General features: G+C 40.1%; 1 protein-coding gene across 9 annotated transcripts in view; it reads right to left on the bottom strand.

Moving 5' to 3' along the window:
* IQCE (IQ motif containing E) overlaps positions 1–13354 on the bottom strand; it is a 76335-nt gene that overhangs the window by 36965 nt on the left and 26016 nt on the right. For all 9 annotated transcript variants that reach the window (XM_033963897.1, XM_033963895.1, XM_033963894.1 and 6 more), the window contains 7 exons: positions 10562–10632; positions 10278–10391; positions 10014–10064; positions 9840–9910; positions 7938–8010; positions 5751–5800; positions 5227–5390 (listed from right to left, as the gene is read on the bottom strand). In XM_033963897.1, coding sequence (XP_033819788.1) covers positions 5227–5390; positions 5751–5800; positions 7938–8010; positions 9840–9910; positions 10014–10064; positions 10278–10391; positions 10562–10632 — 594 coding nt within the window. The remainder of the gene's footprint in view (positions 1–5226; positions 5391–5750; positions 5801–7937; positions 8011–9839; positions 9911–10013; positions 10065–10277; positions 10392–10561; positions 10633–13354) is intronic.

Raw genomic sequence — 13354 nt, 5'->3', positions numbered from 1 at the left:
CTCACCATAAACTGCAATCACGCATTCATGGATCTTCTTTGGCATTTTCCCTTTTGTGAGAAAGTTTATCGCTGAACATTGCTCCAAACCTAGCAGTTTCTAACTTGATTTGCACGAGGACTCTCCTGACATCCTGTCTCTTGGAATGTTAGACTCGAACTGAGCTGCAACTGTGCATAAGTAACCTTGAGACGTCACATAGACTTGTTTCAACACGCTTTCTACGTTCTTTCATATTCAGGTAGATAAATTATTGAGCACCCTTCGTGAAACATTTATAGACAGACTTCCCAGCCCAATCGCACATCTCCAAAGAATTCACATTCGTGCACAAAGGGATTAAGCAAGCAGTTCAAATGAAAATTGTGAATGGGGGAACAAGTAACTCAGGTCTCTTGTTCTGAGCTCTAATCATTATTCTCTGGTGCTAACAAAATTTCAATTCAATTAATTCATTTATAACCGGGAAGGGGTAAAACGCGGACCTCACGGATCTAAACTCGTACGGCCTTAAAAATCTGAGGTCTGTGTCGGTCCGTGTCCGTGGCGCTTGTAGTTTCTGTCGCTTACAGACCTTGATGAGATTTTTGCACTGACGGATCCGTCTCAGCATAGGGAGGGAAAAGTGTTAGGATCCGTCAGCGCTAAAAATCTCTTCAAGGTCTGTCAGAGCCAGAGACTAGTGCTGGAGCGGCAGAGCAGAAGCCAAGAGAGCGGGGACATAGGTTTTGGACGTGCGTTATGGAAAAGAAGTCTCCAAACTCCAGCGCTAGTCTCTGGCTCTGACAGACCTTGAAGAGATTTTTAGCGCTGACGGATCCTAACTCTTTTCCCTCCCTATGCTGAGACGGATCTGTCAGCGCTAAAATCTCATCAAGGTCTGTCAGCGACAGAAACTACAAGCGGCAGGGACACGGACCGACACGGACCTCAGATTTTTAAGGCCGTATGGGTTTAGATCCGCGAGGTCCGTCAGGTCCGCGTTTTACCCCTTCCCTTTATAACCTGCCTATATGAATTAATACAGTCAGAATAGTGCTCTTTTCATAACTAAAAACATATGAAAGATTAAAAGACCTGTAACATAATATATCAATACATTAATAACAATGTCCTTCCCTCCATACATACATCGAGCAAACTGAAAATTCAATTCAAGAGCCACTGAAATAAGCATGGCTTTCGGTAAGTGTCTGAACCGCACTCACATCTAAGGGCTATAAGAAGTGACTTCCACTCCTTGGCCACCCAGCATACCCTTTAGATCAGTGTCCCGCAAACTTTCTCACGCCACGGCACACTAAACGTAGTGGCCACGGCTCGAGGCATCCGGAAGTGCATGGACGTCACTGCGATAACATCACACGCCTGCGTGACATCACGTCGATGTCCGCGCAGGTGCTAAGGCCCTGAGACGCCAGAAAGGGGTGCCAGCGGGGAAGAGGGTGGGGGAGGTGCTGGCTGATCTTACAGGACGTGCCTCTCATGAACTCTCACCAAGATATAGACCAGGGATCTCAAAGTCCCTCCTTGAGGGCTGCAATCCAGTCGGGTTTTCAGGATTTCCCCAATGATTATGCATTGAAAGCAGTGCGTGCACATAGATCTCATGCATATTAATTGGGGAAATCCTGAAAACCCGACTGGAACACGGCTCTCGAGGACCGGAGTTCCCTATCCCTGCCCTAGTGCCTTGTTAATACATTATTATAATATACTGTTTATACTGAGTGCTTGTGGAAACATATCATAGTGTAGACCAGGGGTCTCAAAGTCCCTCCTTGAGGGCCGCAATCCAGTCGGGTTTTCAGGATTTCCCCAGTGAATATGCATCGAAAGCAGTGCGTGCACCTAGATCTCATGCAAATTCATTGGGGAAATCCTGAAAACCCGACTGGATTGCGGCCCTCAAGGAGGGACTTTGAGACTCCTGGTCTACCCTATGATATGTTTCCACAAGCACTCAGTATAAACAGTATATTATAATAATGTATTAACAAGGCACTAGGGCAGGGGTAGGGAACTCCGGTCCTTGAGAGCCGTATTCCAGTCGGGTTTTCAGGATTTTCCCCAATGAATATGCATGAGATCTATTTGCATGCACTGCTTTCAATGCATATTCATTGGGGAAATCCTGAAAACCCGACTGGATTGCGGCCCTCGAGGAGGGACTTTGAGACCCCTGATCTATACCAAGCTCATGATGTATCTCAAACTCCTCACCTCCAATGTACAATCCCCAGCTCCTCAGAAGTACCACCAGGGCTCAAACGTTTTCACTGCCCTAGGTTTTATGTATTACCTCCTCACTGGAGCCGCTATCAATTTTTACTAACAAACTTTACTTTACTTTTATTTTATTTTTTTTTTTCCAATTCTTTATTCATCTGCCATCAAGTATACAATATTACATCAATTAATTCATACACATCACTTGAAATTCTTTCTATTATCATCTGAAGTATATAAATTATTCCCCCTCCCCCACCCACCCTATTCACAGATATTATAATCAAAAATTAACATATATATGCTATATTAATAAATATTGATTAAACCTATATTATAACTATAAAAAACCCCTCCCATAATTATAATTATACTTTCAATGTAGAAAAGGCGTCTAATCATTACAATAAGTTGTCAATGGCCCCCAAATCTTCTTAACTTTAAAATTTTTATTTACTAACCCTTCTAGCATATTTCAAGGGTACTTAGCTTTTATTTGTGGTCTTCTTTTCAGGGAACTAGGAGCCAACATGTTTCACCTACAGAAGGTTATTTCAAGGCTTTTTATCCCTTAGCAAGCTTTATACCGACATATCAGACCACTGAATGTTGACTCATGAGAGGCACATCCTGTAAGTAGTCAGCCGATGTCTCTCCTCCTCCCCAGTGTGCTGTGGCACTCCTAAAATCTCAGGAGGCACTCTAGTGCACCGCAGCACACAGTTTGAGATACACTGTTTTAGATGACAAGTTTTTGAAGAAGGAAGACATCAATCAGTAGAAGCAGAGTGACGAGATCTATAAGGGGCTTCAAATTCCACTATGACAATCATAAACTGGTGTGAACCCATGGATGATTTAAATATAAATTTATAAAGAAGTTGAGCTTGAACAGCCTGCCAGTGTAGCTGTTTTAAGAAAGAGTTGGCAAACAAACAAAAATTGACCCTTAAAACTCCAGACCCGAAGGTCAACCAAGACAGGAACAAAAACACGTTGTCCAAGATGCAGGTCTTTATTGAAAATACAGTCAATTAATCCACATGATGAGATGTCAAGGACCCATTTTTTTGGGTCCTTGACATCTCGTCATGTGGATTAATTGACTGTATTTTCAATAAAGACTTGCATCTTGGCCATCGTTGTCTCCACAGTGTTTTTGTTCCTGTTAAGAAAGAGTCGTCCATTCCCATTTACAATCTTACAAGATTACCTTGGCCATCATCTTCTCTCAATAAGTTAAAAAAACAACAACTGTGAAGACAATTTCTATGCTCAGGCATTTCCTTCTGAGTTAGCCTAAATGGCAATGAGCTAGACACAACTGCACAGAGGTTACCTCTCCAAAACCCCCCGCCCCCAATACATTCATTGTCTTCTCTGACTTTCACCATGCTTCCTCCTCCTTTGCATTTATAATTTTTCTACTACTTTTGCCTATATAAGAAAATAAGAACATAAGAATTGGCGCTGCTGGGTCAGACCAATGTTCCATCCTGCCCAGCAATCCGCTCACACGGCAGCCCCAAGGTCAAGACCAGTGCTCCAAATGAGTCCAGTCTCACCAGTTTAGCATGAACTTGTCCAACTTTGTCTTGAAAAGCCCTTCCAGTGGACAGATCCAGGTGACCAAGTTCCCTCCAAAGCTGAGGGCCAAAGGGAGAATGCCTTTCCAAGGCTGAACCCTATACCACTCTTCTGCCACTTCCTCCTCCATCTCAGTACGTCAGGCACATCACCAAAACGTTTCCAAGCCATCTCCAACAGCAAAGGCACGCAAAACAATGTCTTAACTACAATACTAGGGATCAGGTCCCTGGGCTGGCTTGTGTAATCTGGCTTTACCTTCATATTGACCTCCCTGACCCACCTAATCTAGACATGAAAATAATTAGAACGATGCTACCGTGAACAAAACTGGTATATTAATATTGCTAGCTTGCTAGTACAGTAACTACTCCGTTTTAAAATCACATATCAATTCAAAAGCACAAACATGCCCATTTCACCCTCAAAACTACTAAAAGCACAATGTTCTATTGTCCATTTCAGATAAATTTCTGTACAATTAAAAAACAAAACAGAAACACAGCCCAGATATTTACATAACATAATTTGACATCCTTGGTATTGATGAGACAGCATATGTATAAATAACATATCTGTGACTGAAACTCAGGCCTCTTGTTTCTTCCATTCAAACCTCTCCCTCTACACCTCTATTCTTTTCTCTTTGATCACTGTAAGATTTTGTCTTTGATTGGCAGTACATTAAATAAAGGTGAAATGTGTTCTGAAGGAGCCATAATCTTAGCGGTCCGCTAGTCAACACCATGTAAAGCCAGCATGCTGTTTCTTTTTTTTTTTTTGTAAATAAATCTTTATTAAGTTTTCAGATCTTATAAAAAGTGCATCATAACATACATGTCATAATCATAAGAATTAAGCACTTCATTTTTCCCTACTTACTTAATATATATTGTTTTGTGGGTGGGGGGTGGGTTTTGTGGTTTTCATTATCAAATTGTAAAACAAATGATCTAAATTATTATATGATATATATTATATTTGAATATAATTTTGGGGAGGGTGGGTTGGGATATAATCTTTTTCTTGAGAAAAATGTAGAGCTTCAAGTGATGTTGTATATTAAATGATGATTTTATTGTACACTTGTTGAAAGATTTAAAATGAATAAAGATTTATAAAAATAAAAAAAAAAAGAATTAAGCACTTTTAAACATTCAGAAACAGTTTATCAATACCCCAAAATACCCCCCCTCCTTTCCCAACCGTCAAAGAAAAAAACAAAGAATCATATAAATATATACCCACCCTACCATCCCTGGATGTGCAACAATTCTACAAAAGATATCAATGGACCCCACACTAATTTGAATATTTTTGTGTTCCCTGACAATCAGTATTCATTTTTTTCATATTTATACACTGAACATAAATTTCTCTGGAACCTCGTTTCCTTTCAAAACACAATACCTTTGGCTCTGCCAGAAGTCGGAGAAAGGCTGAGGGCTCGGTCCAGATCCAGTTTTAGACTCTGGTTCTCATCTTGTAACTCTTTAATGTTCTTGGTCAGCTTGAGGATTGCAACCTTCAGAACCTTCTGATGTTTTTCGGATCCCTTTGGCTCCAGAGGAGCTCTGGAAAGAAAATAGTGGGGATAAAGGGACAGTAAATAGAAAAAAAAGCATCTATATAAGAACGTAAAAGTTAAAAAAAAAAAACCAAATAGCTGATTAGGATTTTAGAACTCCTCTTAAACAAATTGGTTAATTCTGGAAGTCTCAACACTAATGTACTTTTCTACCCAGCGATTACCAACGGCAAAAGTTTAGTTGAGAGCTGGGAGCAGTTTCATGGTGGTCCATCACAGACCAAAATATTTTTTTATCAAACAGGATTATCAGGCTAAAATTTTCTTTATTCACTAGTGTGCAAACATGAACTGTTTATATGGACATGCACCTATATAAACCAAACAGTAAAAATACAACACATACTTTTTCTCCATAGCCTCAACATTTGCCAGCAGTATCTGGAGTCGCTGAATCTGTAAAGTAACAAAGACAAGACTACTTTGGCCAGAACAGAACTAAGTGAATGAACACATGAAATATTCAAAACATAGATTTTCTATCAGGCATAAGCAGTTGTATAAATAACTGCAGTCTCCCTCATTCCACCCACTGCAGAAGTAAGGAGCTCTAATTAGCCTTCGAGTCTCAGCAGTCATTGCAGTAAAAATGTAGTAGTCTCTTCTGGTACTGAAGGCAGAAAATTGATGTTACACCTCTCTATTTCTAAATAATACGCTCTGCTCTTAAGGATCTTTCACTTGTCTATAATAGTTTGGGGCGATATGGATGGTTTACCGCTTCTGAAACTCTTAGATGCTGGGTCCCATTTCAGTGGGTGACTGAACCTTGCAAGAAGGCCTCCCCATCTGCTCTCATGATCTACCACCTGTAAAACTTTTGGAAATCAATATGGGGTCAAATAAATTGTTTGTTGGAAAATCCGGTAGCATTATCGTATGATACTGTACTGTTTGGCATGTCAATGAGGGCTAAGAGCCAAATATCCTCTAATAATAATAAGCTTCTACTTATTACGACAGGGGTTGCCATACAACAGATTACGAATAATTGGAAAAATTGGGAGAGGCTGAATTATAGTTTCTGGTGGAACTCTTTATGTCACATATATAAAATGGAACGGATAATAGCCACACAGCAGGGGAATTTTAGAATATTTGGGAGCCATTAACAAAATATTGTAATGATTGAATATTATTTTTCCCCTTAAATATAAATGTCCAAGGTGGGGGGAGGGGTATTTTGGTCTTCTTATTAAGGTAAGGAATATGGTGATGGAGATTATTATATGTTTTCTTCAGTTTAAAGAATGTTATTGAATAGGGGGGTGGGGGGGTGATAAATTCTGATATGGATTTTAACAGAATATTAAGGGCTCCTTTTCAAAGGCGCGCTAGCGGGTTACCGTGCTTAATAGCGCACGCTAAACCGCCAGATGCGCTAGCCACTACCGCCTCCTCTTGAGCAGGCGTCGATTTTTGGCCAGCGCGGAGGTTAGCGCGTGATGAAAAGTTGCGCACGTTAACCCCGCTAGCGTGCCTTTGAAAAAGGAGCCCTAAGTGTTGTATCCAGGGCTGTGGAGTCGGTAGATAAATGTTCCGACTCCGATTCCGACTCCTCAGTTTTTTGTACTTCTGACTCCGACTCCTCAGTTTTTTGTACTTCTGACTCCGACTCCGCGTGAAACAAGATCTTCATCCGCGTAAAAAGATGTTGTGCGTATGGTGGGAGAGCTTGGTTGGATGAATTTTTCGAGTCTACACCAGGTGATTTCTACCAACGAGGTATTGAAAACCTTGTTAAACGTTGGAAATAAGTTGTAAACAATAACAAGGGAGAATACATTTATAAGTATAGGTGCTCCGAATTGCGCGTTGCGTGCCATATAGTGAAGCACGTGTTCGTTTTGCGGTTACGTGAGGCACTGCATGCATTGGTCTTTATTCTTACAGTAGAGAAGTCATTAATTATAACTTTTTGTGAATTGGGACATTTAAACTTGCTTTTTTTTAAAAATTCCAATCTAAATTTAGTCGGAGTTGGAGTCGGAGTCGGTGCATTGTTTGGCAACTTCGACTCCGACTCCAGGTACTCGAAATTTCCTCCGACTCTGACTCCTCGACTCCGACTCCACAGCTCTGGTTGTATCTGAGTTTAAAATGTTCTAGATGCTGTTACACTTATTCTTAAATTTTTAAAAATGAATAAAGAATTTTTTTTAAAAAAACCCCAAAAACCAGGTACTTAGCATTATTTTCCTACTCTGATTTGTTTCTTTGCTTGAAGATTTACAGAGAAGAGCTGAGAACAGATCTGACAAACTCAGGGCTCCTTTTACAAAGCCGCGCTAGCGGGCTTAACGCGCGCGACTTTTCATCACGCGCTAACCCCCTCGCGCTGGCCCAAAACTACCGCCTGCTCAAGAGGAGGCGGTAGCGGCTAGCGCTTCCGGCAGTTTAGCGTGCGCTATCACGCTCGTTAACCCGCTAGCGCGCCTTTGAAAAGGAGCCCTAAGCAGGGGACCCGGATCCAAATATTTAAAAAGTGAAACGTTTGCATCCTCTCGGCCTCCGCAGGTTATGTCAGCAGTACCTCTTCGTAGTAGGTTTCCATAGCTATCTTCATCTCTTCCAGGCTGGTAGTTCGCAAGTCCGTTTGCAGTTTGCTGGAATCCAAGCGCAGAGCACATAAAAACTTCATTTACAACTTGGGAATCAGTTCCAACACTTTTCTTCATAACAATGACATGGAATTGTTTCAGTGGCAACAGAAAAAGGTAAGCGGGAAATAAAACACTTATTAACCTTTTAAGCAAAGAAAGGAATTTTTGGTGAAGAGAGAAAAATTATACCTCAAGTTCCATCCCCAAACTCCTAAGGGGCATTTTAAAGCAAGCCTCCTATTATTTTTTTTTTCTTTATTTTTAAAGCCAATCTGGCTCTCAAAGGAAGGCAATCATTCCTATAATCTCTAGAACAGGGGTGCCCAATAGGTCGATCGCGATCGACCGGTAGATCGCCAAGGCAAAGTGAGTCGATCGCGGAGCCCATCCCGGGCTCCGTGATAGACTCACTTTGTCTTGGCGATCTACCGGGCCGATCAGCCTTCCCGAAGTCAATTCTGCCATCGAAGAGGAAGTTCTGGCCAGCCAATCACTGCCTGGCTGGGCCGGAACTTCCTCTCTGACGGCAGAATTGACGTCGGGAAGAGGAATGCTGGTCGGCCCGATGCAGGGAAGCAGGGAGAGCTTGGGGCAGCGGCGGCTTTGGGGCCTGTTATCCGATGGCGGCAGCTTGGGGGCCTGTTCCCCGATGGCAACGGCTGTGGCAGTGGCTTGGGGGAGGGCAGGGAGAAAGAAAGAAAGAAGAGAAACAGAAAAAAAGAAAGGGGGAATGAAGAGAGAAAGAAAGAAAGGGAGGCAGGGAGAGAGGAAGAATAAGTTGGGGGAGGGAAAGAGGTCTGGAGGAGAGGAAGCATACAGGCTGAAAGAAGGGAAGAAAGATTGGATGCACAATCAGAAGAAAGTGCAACCAGAGATTCGTGAAATCACCAGATAACAAAGGTAGGAAAAATTATTTTATTTTCAAATTAGTGATCAAAATGTGTCTGAATTTATATCTGCTGTCTATATTTTACACTATGGTCCCCTTTTACCAAACCGCAAAAGAGGTTTTTAGCGCAGGGAGCCTATGAGCGTTGAGAGCAGCGCTGGGCATTCAGCGCAGCTCCCTGCGCTAAAAACTTCTATCGTGGTTTAGTAAAAAGGGAGGGGGGTATTTATCTGTTTTTGTATGGTTGTTAGTGAGGTGACAGTGCATAGAGTCATCTGCTTTGACCTCTTTGAAAAAATCCCGGAATAGGAATGATAATTAACATTTTCTATGCGTACAGTGTGCTTTGTGGGTTTTTTTAAAATTTTATTGTTGGTAGATCATTTTGACTTGGTCATTTTAAAAGTAGCTCGCAAGCCCAAAAAGTGTGGGCACCCCTGCTCTAGACTTTTCTCTTTTCAAGATAAGCCAAGCAATTGGTCTAGGTCAGTGGTCTCCAACTCAAACCCTTTGCAGGGCCACATTATGAGATTTGTAGGTACTTGGAGGGCCTCAGAAAAAAATAGTTAATGTCTTATTAAAGAAATTACAATTTTGCATGAGGTAAAACTCTTTATAGTTTATAAATCTTTCCTTTTGGCTAAGTCTTAACAATAATATTGTAATTTACAGCTAAAGAAACATATGATGAAGAAACTGTTTTATTTTGCTTTTGTGATTATGATAAACATACCGAGGGCCTCAAAATAGTACCTGGTGGGCTGCATGTGGCCCCCGGGCCGTGAGTTTGAGACCACTAGTATAGTGTGTCACTTCCTGAAAACATTTTTCGTACTCCACACATATTCTAGTTACCAGTAATTTAAATCGAACTATCTCTCTTCATTGCATATTACGTAATAATTCCTGCTTTATAGAGCACACACTTCCACAGGTGCTGTACCTAAGAGCACTATCCTTTTCTTTGCACTGTTGTTCCAACTTGAGAATTTTCTGTTTCAGAACAATTGTGGCCTAGAAAAGGAAAGGAAAAAAAAAGAAAAAGATACACTTAAAATGTACAAGAAAATGAGAAGCAGTAGCAAAATGTTCTATTTAAGTAATCTTGCTTACTTACCAGACTGGTGTCACTCCTTCTATCTGCCAAACTTCTAGTAAAGTCCAAACTCTGAAAGAAAAAAAAAAAAAATCTAAAGCAAATAGTCCATGATCTCTGGTGCCACTTCTGGTTGTCTCTAGCTCCTATTATTAAGTCCCTTTTGCTTCCAATGCCACTCAGTGTACTGCTAAAAGCAGATCTCCAATATAAGCTGGAAACCCGAATAAGCTTTATCTGCTGGACCTTCTGGCTAAAAAGTTAATAGGGATCAAAACGACTCACCCTGGAAGGATCTAACAGCTGCTCTATCTGCCGATCTTTTCGGTTGTTCTCCTCCTCCAATCGGCGAAGCTTTGTTTTCATCACATCTGCCTCAGACTTTTGAGCTTGTAACATCTGTAAACGAACAGACTCACGGATCAGCTTGCTTACCCAGGTAAAACAAAAAGTGCATAATATGAACGTCAGTTCTTGCCAAGGGCTGGTTAAGCTACAATTCACCAAACAAATACTAAGTTCTTTATTGGAAAGGTATATTTGACAGAGTGGAAACTCCTCAATACTACCTTTTTTAGATCAATGATTTCATCGTACATATCTTCCTTCTCTTTATAGTCTGGCGTTCCAGGAATATAACCTAGTGAAGATGGAAACAGCATCAAGGCCAGTGCAAACAAACAGGAACAACAGACATCTAAGCTTTATCTTCTGAGCATGGGGCATTGACGCCATTTGTGAAAGCTTCAGGTTTGAAAATAATTCTACATGCAAAATGACACCAGCGCAAGGTTTTAAAATTATAACCAGGATTTATTGAATTATTGGTTCTATTTTCCCATTATTAGATCAAAAGAATAGCATAATTGCTTACGTTGCGCTCATGGGAGATCATCATCGTGGCCAAAGGCTGGCCTTCTCACAATGGTCTCGTCTTTCTATCTCATTACAGTCTATTATATAACTTTTGGTTTAGTGACATCATCAAGTTTGACGACCAATAACATTTCTATGGGTGGCTCAAAGTTTAGACAAAGAAACATTCCTCCATGTTTAAAAGTTAGTCAAAGTTTCAGATGATTTCTGAATTAACATTAACATTCAAAAGAATTCACAATTATTAACATGGTAAATTCTCAGTCCTTCCATGCTGACAAGTTCTGAGCCTTAAAGGAAAAAAACTCCTAAGCTGACAGATTCAAATTGCATAGCCTTACAAAGAAATCTTACTCAGGAGAAAAAGGGGGGGTTAAATCCCCCTCTCCTCTTCCTGAAGTGTGGGCTTCCAATGCCCCCCTTTTCCCTATTCTTGAGACTGACTCTAATCACTTCCAGATGTTGTGCTCAAGAGTTTTTCTTAATGTTTCTGCTTATAAAACCATTTATATATCCACAATCATATCACATCCATGGGCCCCAAACATTCATAATTTCATTCATATCTTGGCCATTCATACTTCATACATTTTATATCTCAGTTTGGAATAAGGAATCTAATATGCTTTTTTCCTAACTGGCCTGAGCACATCTGTTTTCAATTAGAACCACGAGGCTAAAGGCGGGAAGCTGAACAAAGAACAGAAACTATTCACTGGCACAAGATGCTGGCCTAAGACAGGACAGTCATAGTACATACAAAAGAATCTAAACTGGACTCCATGTCTCATGTAGTCATGATTTCCACCATGATTTAGCTCAACAGCAAAATACACAAGAAAACACCATTCTTTCCCTTATATTAATCTTTAGTGTGTTTTTTTTTTCTTCTGGCCTTAGCTACATTATATTTAAATGTTTTATTCACCTGTTTTTCCGTACGCTTCTATTTGGGCGCGGTCCTTAACTAACACAGATGTTTGTCTAACTAGAATTACCCAGAATCATACGAAAAACTGGCGCTACAAAAATACTGCACTATCATGCTTCTGACCTCAATATCGTCCCATTAAACAGCACCCCCTGCTGGCCACGAGCCACTACTCAATCCCCTCTTGAATATTTCTGAATTTATGAAGTAATATTCAGAATTGAGCTCGTGGTCTTATCTGTGGCGCTGGGGTTCACTCAGGGTACGGTTCTTCTTATGGATCAGTGTGTCTGTGCAAGTATATTCTTTTAAATGCCAATTAGATAGCAAAAGCCAGAAAAATGTACTACCTAGGCCTGCAACGGCAGGTGCCTAGAAGATCTTACCCAAAGCTTACTTGAATTCTCTAGTGAGAATGCAAGCAAATCCCATCCACTATTCTAGATAAAACCCATCTAAGTGTACATTTATGTAAGTTGCTGTCTAAACCATATCATATAGGAAACTTACCATTCCAGTGGTAGTTAGGCAGTGTCTGTTCTAGGTGCAAGTACAGTCCTAGAGCAGAGACGTCTGTTGTTTTATTCATAGAGGTATTCATGAAACTCCAGTACTTTTAAAGTTAAAAAGTCAGAAAATTTAGAGAAAGTATAGCTAAAGAAAAATAGAACCCTAGATTTCCCTAAGATAAAGAGAACCTCAGTATTACCTAATTTAATTAGTCCCTATGCTCAAAAGTGTTATGTTATAAAATCTTGGAATTAAATCAATAAAGTGTAAAATAATGCACAGTGTTAAGAAAACCCAAATATATGCTTAATATGGAAATGTACTCATGTGCAGATAATGCATGCACATCAGATATAAGTTTTCTTTTTCTGTGTGTGTTGCAGGAACTCATTTCTCAAATTTAAATTAAAATCATTAAAAGGACTGATGATATCAGCTGTTAAACCCAATTAAACAATATTGCGGCACTGTGTTACAGCTTAGAAGCTGCCACTGTGTATGGAAATACAGTCATATGAAATAAAATTTAAAATACAGGATAAACAAAATATTTTCTGAGAACAATGCATGAAAACAATGATAAAGAAAATACAGTTATTAATACAATATCAGAATAAGTCTATGAAATTATGCAAAAGCATAATTAAAGTTCAGAAGCCTAATTCAAATGAAGTGATTTAAAGTAACATGGTTTAAGATAAAGTCTGTTTTTTTTCGTTCAAAATTTTTTTATATGAGTCCAGAAATGTCTTTTGCAAATAGTTTTAGCAACTTGTAAGGTCGGAGTCTCTAAATTAATTTCAGTGAAATTTAAATCATGGCTTTAAAAAGTTCATGCTGCAACGTTTTCATAATTCAAGCTTGGCTTTTCTGTAACTATGGAACTGCTTTTTCTTTACACCCGTACTGATACAACTGAAAGGTAAGCACAGCTCATTAGTTGAAGACAAAGGAACACTGAAATTCCCGCCGAAAATTCAGCATCGGAATTTTTCTCTGTGTTCTCCACAGCTCTAGTGGTGGAATGTGGTACTGCTGGTCAGTG

Source organism: Geotrypetes seraphini, chromosome 11, assembly GCF_902459505.1.
Source record: "Geotrypetes seraphini chromosome 11, aGeoSer1.1, whole genome shotgun sequence".
NCBI lineage: Eukaryota > Metazoa > Chordata > Amphibia > Gymnophiona > Dermophiidae > Geotrypetes > Geotrypetes seraphini.
The sequence above is the reverse complement of the archived record's forward strand: the minus strand, read 5'-3'. Positions and strand labels throughout refer to the sequence as shown.